At 38.0% G+C, this 13,785-nt stretch overlaps 1 protein-coding gene across 3 annotated transcripts in view; it reads left to right on the forward strand.

The window, feature by feature from the left end:
* Positions 1-13,785, forward strand: part of CFAP61 (cilia and flagella associated protein 61) — a 343,664-nt gene that overhangs the window by 940 nt on the left and 328,939 nt on the right. For 2 of the 3 annotated variants that reach the window (XM_072634555.1, XM_072634556.1), the window contains exons 2-3: positions 3,305-3,455; positions 10,462-10,612. In XM_072634555.1, the coding sequence (XP_072490656.1) occupies positions 3,313-3,455; positions 10,462-10,612 (294 nt within the window). In that variant the 5' untranslated portion in view covers positions 3,305-3,312. Of the gene's footprint in view, positions 1-3,304; positions 3,456-10,461; positions 10,613-13,785 lie in introns of those variants that run through there. The other variant, XM_072634557.1, reaches the window with a different exon arrangement.

A 13,785-nucleotide genomic window follows, 5' to 3' on the forward strand; every position in this document is an offset into this window, starting at 1 on the left:
GTTTTCCCCCATTAAAAGTATACAGCTATGCCTTTGGTCGTTGAGGCAGATGGAATATATTCCAACAAACATGGTATAATGCGGTTATAGTGAAGTTCATTTTTTGGCATCAGGGCTCTACAACAATTGTTGTTTCAGTCTTTCAGTCATGTCCAACTCTGTGACCCCTTTTGGGAGCTTTTCTTGACAAAGTTACTGCGGTGGTTTTCCATTTCCTTCTCCAGCTTATTTAACAGATGAGGAAACTGAGGCAAACAAGGTTGTGACTTGCCCAGGGTTACATGGCTAGTGTCTGACGAGTCTTCCTGACTCCAGGAGCAGCACTCTATTCATTGGGATACTTAGTTGCCACTTAGCACTATGCCACCTCTTAGTAAGTGCTTAATAAATGCTTCATGGTTGACTGATAGTGTAAGTTACTGGGAAAAGAAATTGAAATTGATTAAATTTAAATTGGTGGATTGGGATAATTTGTATTTCATTCATCTATTAACCCTTTCTGGTTAGCCAATACTTGCCTATACATATGCGCGCACACACACACATACACACATGTATTTGACTTAGCCAGTATTAAAAGCACCTTTGTTGTGCCCATTTTATGCATAGATAAACTGTATTTTAGATATGTAAAGAATTACCAGCGGCATAAGCACTGCCAACTAAGAAAAGGGTGGAATTAGGGGACAGAGGTTTCCAATTTACTGGTTTCCATGAAGAGCCTGACATTTCATTCACATGCCCCCTAGTGGTGGAAGTAGGGCATAACTTCAGAGATGAGTGTTGGACTGTCACTCTGAACCTCATCTTTCATCATGGAAAAGTATCAGATAGTAGAATAACAGCTATCGAATCTAATAGTGAAACATGTTATTATTCCTCTTCATCCACTCTACATTCTAGTCAAATTAACTTTCTTGATTTTCCTTTTCCTGGAACTCCATCTCCACCTCCATGCCTTTATAGGCTCTCCTCTGCCAGGAAAGCATTTTCTCCCTTGGAGGGTTCTTAGATACCTTCAAGTTTCCCTTGATGTGTTGCCTCCTAAGGGGAAGCCTTTCTTGATCCACCTAGTTGTTAGTATTCTTTCCATTCCATCCATTTGTTTGTGTAAATATTAATAAGCCTCCAATACAATAAATGTTCCTGAGGGGACATAGCTAGATAACAGTAGTATGTCTTGGGATGGTCTTGATGTTTTAGTGGAGTGTGAGCTCAATGTGACCAGCAGCCAAAAAAAGATGATGCCATCTTAGGTCATATGGAGACGTATAATGTCCAGAACAAGGAGGGTGTCAGCCCTGCTGTACTCTGTCCGTAACTTATTTAGATTCTTATGTTTTTTTCTTCATGTCTCTTTTTAGGGAGGGCATTGGTAAACTAGAGAATGAACAGAGGTGGATGAATGGGATGCCAAAGGGTTTCCAGATCATGATATGCTAATCAAAGGACTTGGAATGTTTCACTTGGAAAAGAAAAGACAAAGGAGTGGGATGATGACCCTCTTCCAAATACTGGAATCAGACTCATCATTCTCTAGGCCATAGAGAGCAAGAACTAGGAAGTTACAGAGAGGCAAATTTGGGGTTGAAGTAAGGAAAAACTTTCTAGTAAGGGAATTGATATAACTATAGTATGGACTCCAATCACATCATATTTGGGCAGCTAGATGGCAAGTTCAAGACTTGGATCCATAAGATATGAATTTAAATTTGACCTCAGTCACATACTAGCTGTGTGAACCTAGACAAGTCTCCTAAGCTCTGTTTGCCTCAGTTTCTTCATCTGTAAAATGGAGATGGCAATAGTACCTACCTTATAGGGTTGTTGTGAGGATCAAGTGTGATAATATTTATAAAATGCTTTGTAAACCTTAAGGGGCCTTTATAAGTGCTAACATTATTAATTGGAATCCTGCATTTTCTTTTGGGCAAAATTGAAAATTGATTTTAATTCTATTTTTGCTAAGAATTGATCAAGCTAGATTTAATATTCCCCTTTGAGATTCCTTTCCCTTGTAAACTCACCCATCACCCACTTTTCAGAGAAACTCAACCTAAAAGCTCAAATCTTGTCAATTTAAACTGTTAAAGAAGCTCCTATCACCTACACACTTATCCTGTCCTTGGAAGATCTGTTACCATTACCTGAGAACCTTTGTCATAGTGACTCAAATCACATATCTTGGCTGTGGTTAAGGGGTTTTCAGAAGGTGAGGTTCAAATGATGTATGTCATCCATACCCAGTCAAAAGACCACACCTATGTTGCTCCAGATTTTACCCTGTCATCATGCGAATTGTTATGAAAAACCCTGTCAAACCTCACTCAAGGTTTTTGATCATCAAGTGAGACCATTGCTCCAACTTATTGGTTACTGCTAGCCTATCTAGCTATTTGATTATGCTCAGAATTTCACACCTCAGTTCATCTTAATTTCTGCTATAACAATTAGAACTATCCTGAAGTGGATTAGACTGTCTTGGAAAGTAGAGGTTTGAAACAAAAATAATCATTTTGGATTTGTTGTTCAAGGGATTTTTGTTCAGCTACAAAGTGAACTAAATGGCTTCTGAAGACCCTTCCAGTTCTCAAATTCAGAACATTTTCCTAAATTCATATATGTGTGTGTATGTATGTATGTATATTATATGTGTGTATATATATGTGTATGCATATATACAGAGAGAGCGGGAGAGACAAATTGGATAATCTCAGAAAGATAATTGATAAATAAAAAGTTACCATTATTGCTATCAGCATTTTAAAAGACTTTTTCACTTTGGGTTTGACAGAAATAGCTATGATTTTTTTTATCTAAATGTAAATCTAAATAGACATAATATTGTTTAAACAAAGTTATCCCAAGGCAAAATCAATCACTGGTTTTCTTTCCTTTTTTATAAACTGGAAGCAGCAGTGAATTTCCCTCCTAATACTTGGATACATACAATTGTGGTAAATTAAATATACTGAACCAGTAAATATTTCATTTCAGTCCCTTTCAACAACTGCTCTATAACATTTGGGAGAAGTTTTACTGGCAACAAAGAATACAGTTGTGGCGCTTTCTAGACAGACCAATTCTCAGAAACTGTATGAGCCGATCGAGAAATGTGTCTCGTAGTTTGTGGTGACAGCTGATACAATGTACCCCCAGGGAAAATCAGCTAGACTTATGTGGAAAATATTGTATTCACTTTGTCATTTTGGAAACCGAATTAGTATTTAATATTATAAGTACTGTAAGCGAGACAGCTAATCATTTCAGATTTATAATGGAGTGTTTTCTCTTTTCGTGAAAGGGCATAAAATGACATCATTGACTTCTCCAAGAGGCAGGGAAGAATTTGTCCATTGCAGAAGAACAGAATCACAAGATATTTACTGTATTAAGACTCTCATCAGAAAATTTACAGAAAATCTTTTTGGGAGGATTAATATCATTTATCTTCTGTAAGTAATTTTACCATTATAGTTAATAAGCATTTGTTGAACATTGCCGTGGACTCTGCTCTGGGGGTGGGGCAGATATCAGCCCTTAAGAAACTTGTGGTTTATGTGAGGAGTCACATACACACAAAATGATAGTGTATCAAAAAATGAAATGGATTGATCCATCCAGAGCTAATTTTATATTTGTGAGACTCTCAGTGAATGCAATGGAATATTTTTGATTTGCTGAAAGAATTCGCAGGTATAAAATTTGAAGAGTTCACTGAACTTTGGTAAATTATCCAGTATTCCTAGTGGCAAGATGTGACCAGGTTGTAGAAATCATGGTCCTTTGATTTTTACATAAAATGAATGACAGATATTTAAATATTTCTCAAAGAGCAGTCGTTTGCTAACACTTGTATATGTGTATGTATACATAGTACATATATACACACATATGTATATATTTATACATACACATATGTGTATATTTATACACATATATATGTATATTTATATATATACATACATGCATATTTATATCTATCTATGCATTTTGTAATCCTGAAAATGTATCACAGGAAGATTTCATCATTCATGCTTTAGAAGTTTTCTTGAATCACAAAATGACTACTATATTGTATCTCTGGTAAATTTAAAGCAACAATAAACCTTCAGTTAGGGACCAGAATAAGAGCAGTGATTGGCAGTGGTCTCCGTATCTTCCTGATTGTCTGGATGCAGTATTGGGTTTCTATTTTGGCAAGATACACAGTGACCATTCCAAACCTTGACCCAGATGAACTAGGAATCCAAGGTTTGTTTTTGTTTTTGAATTAATTTTGGTAATGGGACCTAAAAAGCAATAAAAAAAAAATGAGTAAATAGCCAAGCTGGCTTCAAGTGCAACCTCCATAATATGACATTGTGACCTAGTAGAAAGAAAGATGACCTTGGATTTAGGAATTCCTGAAGTCAAGCTACACATCTGACTGGATACGTGACCTTAGTTGAGTCGCAGCTTCTTAGTGCTAAAGGGGCAGCTCTCTAACACTGGAAATCATAGAGCAGATACTGATGTGCTTTGGGAGAACTTTTCCATATGGAGATTCCCAGGGCCAATAAAATCAGAGGTTCAGTTAAAAAATCAAGCCTAACAACAAGTGCTAGTCTTGGGGTCAGGATACCCAGGCCAAATCCCAGCTTGACCCTTCAATGGCTGTGTGACAACTTGAAAGTTGTATGTTATTTTCCATGAAGTGGAGGTTTCCCCCCTACCCTCAATACACATCATTTAGCTTGCAGACTCTTGTGCCAAAAAGAAAAGGAATATAGGGGTATCAGATACAAGACTTTCAAAAGTCAGACAAAAACTGCCCCCACCACTTTTCTCCATTCAGTTCAGTTCAGCTGAATATGTCTTTCGTCTCTGAAAGTGGAATCCTACCCTCTTATCTATTTATCTTCTTTTTTTCCAGTGAGAATTTTAGTTCACAACATCACTGTGAGCCCTGGCCCTGGGCCCCAGCACCAATCTAGCAGAAAGAACTTAGCTGATGATGTTCAAAGGCACTTCAGTGATCACAGTCCACATAGGGAAAAACAAGTAGCTGAAGAATTCATGTTGCCCAGATTATGGCTTGTGCCATTGGATAGGTAGTCCATTGAATTAATCCATCAGTGCATATATCTTGTACAGGTACTGAAAATGAGCAATGGTCTGGACCAAAAATTTAACAGAAAGAGGATAGCAGTCAAGATAAATTTGGGAAATTGTACAACCCAAACTGCTTCTGCTACCCAAATTCACTTTTTAACAAAAATCTTTCCCCAGTGATACTATCTAACTCTGAATCATTGAAAAACATGAATAGAAGTTATAAGAGATTCAATGAAAATGGAAAGCTGCATATAACTGATAATGACTGGTGAATAAGAAGTGATGAAACATCATCTCTGATGACATGTCAAACTGAAAAAGGAGGGACAACAGCTTAACAACTAGTATTTAGCCCGAAATAATCAAGGCAGGCCATCTAGCCCTTCTGAGACAGTTTCCTCATCTGTATTATTAAAAGGTTTCATTAGATTTAGTATAATTCACCAAATACTTACTGAGCACCTACTATTTACAAGGCCCATGTAGACTAGGGCCATACTGCCCCTTGCCATTGTGGAAATTTCATTTTAGTATGTGAACTAAAAACAAAAAACAAGTGTAAGTTCTCTCCTCTGTTGATTTAATCAGAATATAGTTAGTGTAAGGGAGGTGATCTCCCTTCTTCAGCTAATGTGGGTATAATAAGAAGGTTTGGGTTTTTTTTAGCTTTTACAAAGAAATATTTACTTGAAAGGTATAACAATAGCCTAATATATACATATCACCCAAATATGGGGGAGAGGCATAATCTCTTCATAAAACACCAGTTTTTGAGGAAGGGAGGATGATTAGGCTTACCTGCTTAACTAAATTTCTATATAACATGAGTCCAGGTTCCAAGTCCAAAGTCTCCCCTGTACTTGTGTTCTGGGACCTGGGCTTCTTAGGGCTTCCTTCCTGACTGGTTGCAATTTCCTTTCTAGAATCCTGGGTTCAGTGTCCCTATGGCTTACAACCCAGGACTCCACTCACCACAACTAGAACTGACAAGTATGAACAGAGATGCCAAAACCTCAGTTCTGTTTTTCAGGGTCCATAGTCCAAAGGAAGTAGAGGTTGGTACTCAGGCCTTTTTCTACTTACTGCAAGGTGCTACTCAGTCAGTGAAGAGTTTTTTCACCCCTGGGCATAGCCAGAAAAGAGAGTAATGACACCTTCATGTATAAACAAGAAGGGTCTACACTCTGCGATCCTTTTATGAGTTGTGAACCTCTTTGTTTGAGTCCAGAAGGGACCAGCATGATTGGTTGTGCCAGCAAGCTGGATACACTTCTGAGGCCTTTAAATAACTGAATGAAATTCAGAGTGAGAAAGACAGTCATGATTAGAGGAAGAACCAGGCTCCTGAGAGGGAATTGCTCTTGTGGGGGAAGACTCTTTTCTCCTTCACCCATATGCCGGAGATAAGATAGACGCTAGAGAACAGACACAGCTTTCATTTTTTTTATTTGTTAGTAACATTCATTTTAAAAAATTTTTGATTTTCAAATTCTCTTCTTTACCATTGAGAAGGCAAACAATATGATATCATTTAGACATGTGAAGTCATACAAAACATTTCCCTGTCAGCCATGTTTCAAAAATAAAACAAAACAATACAACAATGACAAAGAAATGAAAAAAATATCAAGAAAAATAAAGTGAAAAAAGTATGAATTCAATCTGCACTCAGTTCTTAACTTCTCTCTGTAGAGGTGGGTAGCATTTTTCTACATGTGTCCTTTGTCTTGGAGTATTGAGGAGTATTGAGACAGACATAGAGATAGTCACCTACATAAAGCCACCCTAGAGCAGAGAAGAGTGTTCCCTGCAGTTTTAAGTAAGGAGCCGACCATGGGAGCCTAGCTGAGCAAAGTAGCTTATCCAGTTGAGATGCTCCACCTAAGGGAAGTTGAATGAGCACTTTATAAAGAAAGAAAGAAAAGACTTCTAGGCCTTGCAGATCAAGAGTTGTCAGTTACCGTGGCCACATATGTTCCTTATATGTGTATCTCATTACCATTGTATTATAACTTTCTGCCCACTCTTCCCACGGATGCTCTGTGGAATGGTGGGAGTGTGTGCCTTAGACTGATGGAGGGGAGCATTGTGGTTTTGTAGCTATTATTTTTCCTTGGTCATCTTAGTAAAGACTTACTCCTAGAATCCATGTAGGAATCCAGCATATAAGTTCAAGTATAAATTGAGAGGAATATTTCAGAGTGTATGCAGTATAGATATATAATGGAGATTTTTTTTATGGAACTATTTTGGTTTAGTTTTACACAATTTAAAATTTTTTTAAAATCCAGCTAAAATAAAAACATTTTATCTTCCCTATAGAGGACATAATGACAGGTGAAAGTATTCCTTCTAATTCTAAAATCCTCTGATCTTTCTATAAGAAGAAATGAATAGATTCTATTTGAGCCTCATTATAAAAGAGAAAGTATGGCATAATGAATAGAGAAGGAACTTCAGAAGGGGAAGGGAATAAACACTGATACAGTGCCTACTATTTACCAGGCGCTGTGCTAAGCACTATGCAAGTGTTATCTCATTTGATCCTCACAACAACCCTGGGAGGTAGGTGCTCTTTTTATCCCCATTTTACAGTTGAGGAAACTGAGGCAAAGAGAGATTAAGTGATTTGCCCAAGGTCACACAGTAAGTGTCTGAGGCCACTACTGAACTTGGTTCTTCCTGACTTTGGACCCAGCACTCCATACCCTGAACCACCTAGTTTCCCTCACATTCAGTGAGACCAGGTTAAAACTTAACCTGTGACACCTACTGACTATGACAAAAGGGAAATCACAAGGAAAAACCACTTTTAGTGGACCTTTTCCATACAATTGAAATAGAGAAAGAGAGAGAGAAAAGAAGAAGAAGATGAAGAAGGAGGAGGAGAAGGAAAAGGAGGAGAAGTTGCTAAAGAGAAATAGGGTGACAGATGGAGAGTGGAATATTTGAGAAAAAAGTTATTTTCATATTAAAGGTCACATAATAGAATCTCCTAACCGGATGGGACCTTAAAGATTATTTAATCTAACTTCCTCATCCTCAATAGGAGCAGATAGATCAAGAGAGGTCAATCGTGCTATTCACATGGCCCATCTGTAGCAGGCTCAGAATTAGAACCCACTTGGTAAGATGAAATCTTAGGACAATAAATGTGAGTTCTGACTTGGGTTCAAGAAATCAGCTTCACCTGTATAAGATGAGAGAGAGAGAGAGAGAGAGAGAGAGAGAGAGAGAGAGAGAGAGAGAGAGAGAGGGAGAGCAGTTTGTCGGAAAAAAATCTCTGAATTTTAGTGGATTGAAAGTTCCATAAGAGTAAATCATGTAATATAGATAATAAGATTATAGAGTTAGAGCTGGAAGAGAGAGGTCATCTAGTTTAAAGCACTCATTTTACAGATGAGGAAATTGAGACTCAGACAAGTTAAATGACATGTCGAAGCTTACAGGGTTACTAAGAGTCAAAGGTGGGAGTTGAGTCTTGCTACTGGACTTCAATGACTGGAAGAGAGAGTAAGGCTCATGACTTTCTGCAGCTCTGCTTCTCTTAACTCCAATTCACCTGCAAGTCAAGACATCACCTGTGATGTCATTGGTTTTCTTTGAAAATGAAGGACAAAACAACAGCAAGTCAAAAGTACTAATTCAGTCTAGCATAGCGTCTGGCAAGGGCAGCTACGTGGCGCAGTGGAGACAGTGCCGGGCCTGGAGTCGGGAAGACTCATCTTCCTGTGTTCAAATGTGGCCTCAGACATTTACTAGCTGTGTGACCCTGGACAAGTCACTTGACCCTGGACAAGTCACTTAACCCTGTTTACCTCAAAAATAAAGAATTATCCTTAGTCCTTTGTAGTACCCTTCTAACACTGATGGTGTCAGAATAGTGGGAAAGGTCAAAGAGTGTGCAAAGAATCACACTTTTTAGACTTATGATCTTTAACTTGACTGCCAACACTCAAAATAGACAAGAGTCACACCAGATGGTGGGAATGGATGGGCTTCTAGCAGCGTGGTTGGATCATTGAGATCACAGGTCCATTTGAGAATTTGAGCACTGAGGTAAAACTTCAGAATTGTTTAATATTTACTAATTATTTTAATATCTGAGTTAGGAGCATATTTTCATATGGTCATTGAAAGCTTACAATTCCTTTTTTTTGGAAAATTATTTACTCATTTCCTTTAACCACCTAATTATTATATAATATATTATTATATTATATAATAATTATATATTATATTATATCATATAATTATATATTATATAATCCCTTTGGGCTTATATCTTTATATCAACTCCCTATATGTTTTGGATTTCGGACTTTTGTCATTGATATTTGGTGCAAAGATTTTTTTCCACTTAAATGAATCAGCAGTTTCTTATTCTATTTACTTTGATTTTGTTTGTGTAAACCATTTTAGTTTTATGTAATTGAAACTGTAAGTTTTGTCTTTTATTATCACTTCTATCCTTTGGTTGGTTAAGAATTCTTTCCCAGCCCAAACTCTGAAAGATACCTCCTTTCATTGTCTTCTAATCCTTTTATAACATGACTCTAAAGTCATGTATTCCTTTGAAGTGTATTGTGGTATGTGGTATAAAATGCTGGTCTACACCTAATTTTTGTTTGTTTGCTGGCTGATCTGATCCTGAGTCAAGGACAGAATGTGGAGCTATTGATTAAGAGAAAATTATTACTCCTTGGGTTGGCAGAAGGTAAGAGGTAGGAAGAGAAACTGCCCACATACAGGTAGAAGGAATAGCTCATTTTTCTGCTAAATTAACCATTTCCAATATCCCCGTCCACCATCTACTTACTACATGGGAAAGATGGGGAAGAATTTTGTAGTGTAATACACTTTACTAACCTATCTGTAAGGACCTGTCTGTAAGCTATAAGAGTCATTGACCATTCAGTAATATCTGACATATAGCCTGGCACATTAAAACTTTTATTTTTTTTTTTGAGAGAGATAATATGCCAGCCTGAAGACTTGTATTGTGAATACCTGTCACATATATCTCTCATAGCAAAGGTTAATCTTGTCACCTCCAGAGGGGTTGCTCTTGTTCATCTCTTTTTGTTGTTATTTCAGTCAGATCCAACTTTTCAAGACCCCCTTCATAAGGGTTAAGTGGCTTGCCCAGGGTCAAACAGCTAGTAAGTGTCTGAGGTTACATATGAACTCAGGAATATGAGACCTCCTGATTCCAAATCCAGTGCTTGATCTACTGTACCACCCAGTGGCAAGTTTGTTAGCAAATTAGGAGTAACAAGATTCAGAAGAATGAGAAAACAAGTTTTTGGCATTTTTATTCTGCAGTTTCTTTCTTATGTCCACAATGTTTAATCATTTCCATAGAGAAAAAGCAAATCTTGCAGTTACCCTCTGCAATGAAAGGGAGGAGATCATGGCCCATGCTACTTTCTTGGATTATCCCAACTGGGGTGTTGCCAAACAGGATGAATGGGTAACAATCTTCAGTAAACTTGACAGTGAACTCCAATACACAGTAAGTAATCATTGTCATTTTTTAATCACAGAATATTTTGTGGGGAAGGGCTGCATTTCATATGGTCTCTCAATTTTAAATCTTGACTCTTCCAGTACTGTTCAGAAAGCATGAAAAAGGGATTCACACTGAAAACAAAATCACTAGAGGAAGAATAAAAAAGAGTAATAGACAGCTGAGAGGACAGGAAGAACAGGTCATAGCAAGATCAACCTCCAGGCAGAAGGTAGCAAAATTCCCTGGAAAAGGCCCTGGTCATTCTGGGGAATGTTACAAACAAGGACATGGAAGCACAAAACAAAACAAGAATCCGAATTTGGAATTTCCAAATTTTTACTAGTTGTTACGAACTTTTGTTCCATTTTTCTATCTACCTTAGTTCTTCAAGTTTCTTGAAAATTTGATGGTGGGCATCATCTGAGATAGCTATCCCAAGTACCACTCACACTGATAGGGCAGGTCCCCAGAGCAACACTACAGGCACTGGAGAGTGGCTTTTATGTATTAAAGCTGAAGAATCTTCACTGGTGTGCTTTCTGCCATGACTAGGTATATTGCCAATTGGTCACTCATACTTAATTAGCCTTTAGAAGGTGGTATGTATTGAAGTGTTATGTAAGAATGATTGATATGAACTATACCCTTCTACTCCCAGCCCCCAAATCTGAGATTTATTTTTTCATAAGCACCTACAGAGCCCAGAAGAATGTGGGCTCAGACTTAGAGAGCACTCACAGCAAAGGGGCAACCCTTAGATATGATGTAGTTTTATATGTCCAGTCTGTTGGTGGTACTCTACATAGACACTGCTGCCCAATGTTCTAGTGATGCTGTTAGGATGCCAGCAGGAAGATGGGAAGTCCCCTGAACTTTCAAAGTTTTCTAGGTCTTCCTTCAGCCACATTAGGGAAGAAGGAAGCCTAGACTGAAGTTGAAACATTCTTTTTTCACCACAAGTGATTTCTTCTCAGAGATGACTTTCTCCTACTTTGGACAAGCCCCTGTTGATAGTTTTAAAAAAGATCTAGGTGTTCTTGTCCCAATTCCCACACATACTAATGAATTGAATAAGCCCCTCTCCCCCTCAGAGCAAGGCTAAATATCCCCCTTAAGGTCCTAGGGGTACTCCAGAGAGAGTAGTGGAGGTTCTAGGCTCAAGCCCTGATCCTGGAATGTTCTGCCCTTCCCCCAAATAAATTTCCAATTACACTTAGTATTTTCCTTATATAATCTATTTTTTCCCAAATGGTTCCAGTAACATTTAACCAATTAACATCACTTAGTTTTTACAAAGGAATATTTCCAGAGAAAATATAGCAAGAACAGAAGTAAAAGTTATTTCCTAGAATCCAGAATCCAGGACAGTCTCCCCTGTGTCACCTTGGTACTTAGGGAGAGAGGCCTCAGACTTAAAGCAGTCACACAAAGAATTCACTCCCATCAAAGTCCTCTCTAAATGCAGCATAGCCCATTGATGATGCTGCCCGAGAAGGTGATATCTGGGCCGCAGGGACTGATTCCGTCGGTCAGAAAACATTTATTAAGTGCTTGCTGTATGCCTAGCGCTGCACTAAGCACAATGGGGATACAAAAAGAAACAAGACAGTCCCTGCTCTCAAGTTGCTCGTAATCTAATACTTCCCTGCTGTGCTGGATCTGTCAGGTTACTTCTCAGGGCTATCCTGGTTGCAAACTCTAGCCTGCATTCCTCTTCATAGACATTTTGATATCTCAAAACGTTGTAGGCCTAGTCTGTTCCATCTACCGCACCAAAGGAAGAAAAATAAATGTCACAAAAGGACGGAAACAACCGCGGAGCCATGCCATATGCTCAGGGCTAAATGTCAGTCTGGGTGGGGATGGTGGCCTGACTTCAGAGCCAGTGATCAGTAACCTGTGCTGTCTCCTCTTCCTCCCACTTATCTAAAGGGAATGGGTCTTCTGGAGCTCATTCTTACTAAGGTATAAATGTTTGATACGATTAAATGTGCTACCCCTTCCAGGAATATTTGTATTTCAATAATACACAAAACTTTTAAGATAGAGAAGTACACACTTAATTATACAATTTGGGGCAGGGTGGTAGGAAAGTTAGTTTGACAGGTAATCTTCCTCATCATCATCCTTCCCTTTGCCCTTCCCCTTCTTCTCCTTCTCTCTCTGAAATAATAAAACTGCCTTTCTGGAAGTTGACTTACTCATCATCACATTTAAGTTCTAAGCCTTATCCCCTGACTGCATTTGTGGTTTTTTGTGAGACCTCCAGGAAATATCTAGATGTAGGGGAAAGCTCATTATATTTAGAGCCAGACTGGATTTGAATTCCAGCTCTACTCATTATTTGTCTGACTTTAGATAAGTCACTTAATAGTTCTCAGCCTTAGTTTCCATATCTATAAAATGAGGGGACTGGACAAGACAATCTCTACTGCCCTGTGGCTTTGGGATTTGTATTTTTTTAGTTAGTTAGCTAATGAAGTTTCATTATTATTACATTTCCTATCCTCCTTAGGGCTGTTTGCTTCTAGGGGGAAATCATATTCAGGACTGATGTATCTTTAGAGTTCATACCTCTTCTTTTTTACATTCCTATGATGGTTCATAACAATGTTTCTGAAATGCCTGATGTCACATTTTTGTTTTCTATAGAGAGAGGCTAAGGTGCTGAAAAGTGAAATGATTTACCTAACACTGACTAAATGAAGAAATCAAACCCCTGAAGAAATAATGTAGACAGTTCAGGGATATATAATGCTTACACCGCTACATCACTTCATATTGTCATAGTTTATAGCATTCTGAGGTTTCACTTTAGATGAGGGGTCTCGTGTTCTACAGGCCTAGAGAGCCCAGAAAGTCTCACAATCAAAGGGTAGCTACTGGTTATTTGGGAGTATTTTTAAAAATCTACATGGAGTCAGATAACAAGGGGTTATAAAAAACACAGGGACAGAAATGGTTTTCTGTATAAATGTGTGTATTCTTTCTAATAATTTTAACCAAGAAGTTATAATCTTGGTTCTTGGATGTTTCTGCACCCAAGCTTTCTGAATCCACAAAGTATTCTTTGATTTTAACTCTAGGAATGTTAATAAAGAGAGTCCTTGAATTCATATGGGGCACCTGCCTTCATACTCGAAATTCATAAGAGAATCTTTCTATTATGTAGCTGG

This window comes from Notamacropus eugenii, chromosome 1, assembly GCF_028372415.1.
Source record: "Notamacropus eugenii isolate mMacEug1 chromosome 1, mMacEug1.pri_v2, whole genome shotgun sequence".
Taxonomy (NCBI): domain Eukaryota; kingdom Metazoa; phylum Chordata; class Mammalia; order Diprotodontia; family Macropodidae; genus Notamacropus; species Notamacropus eugenii.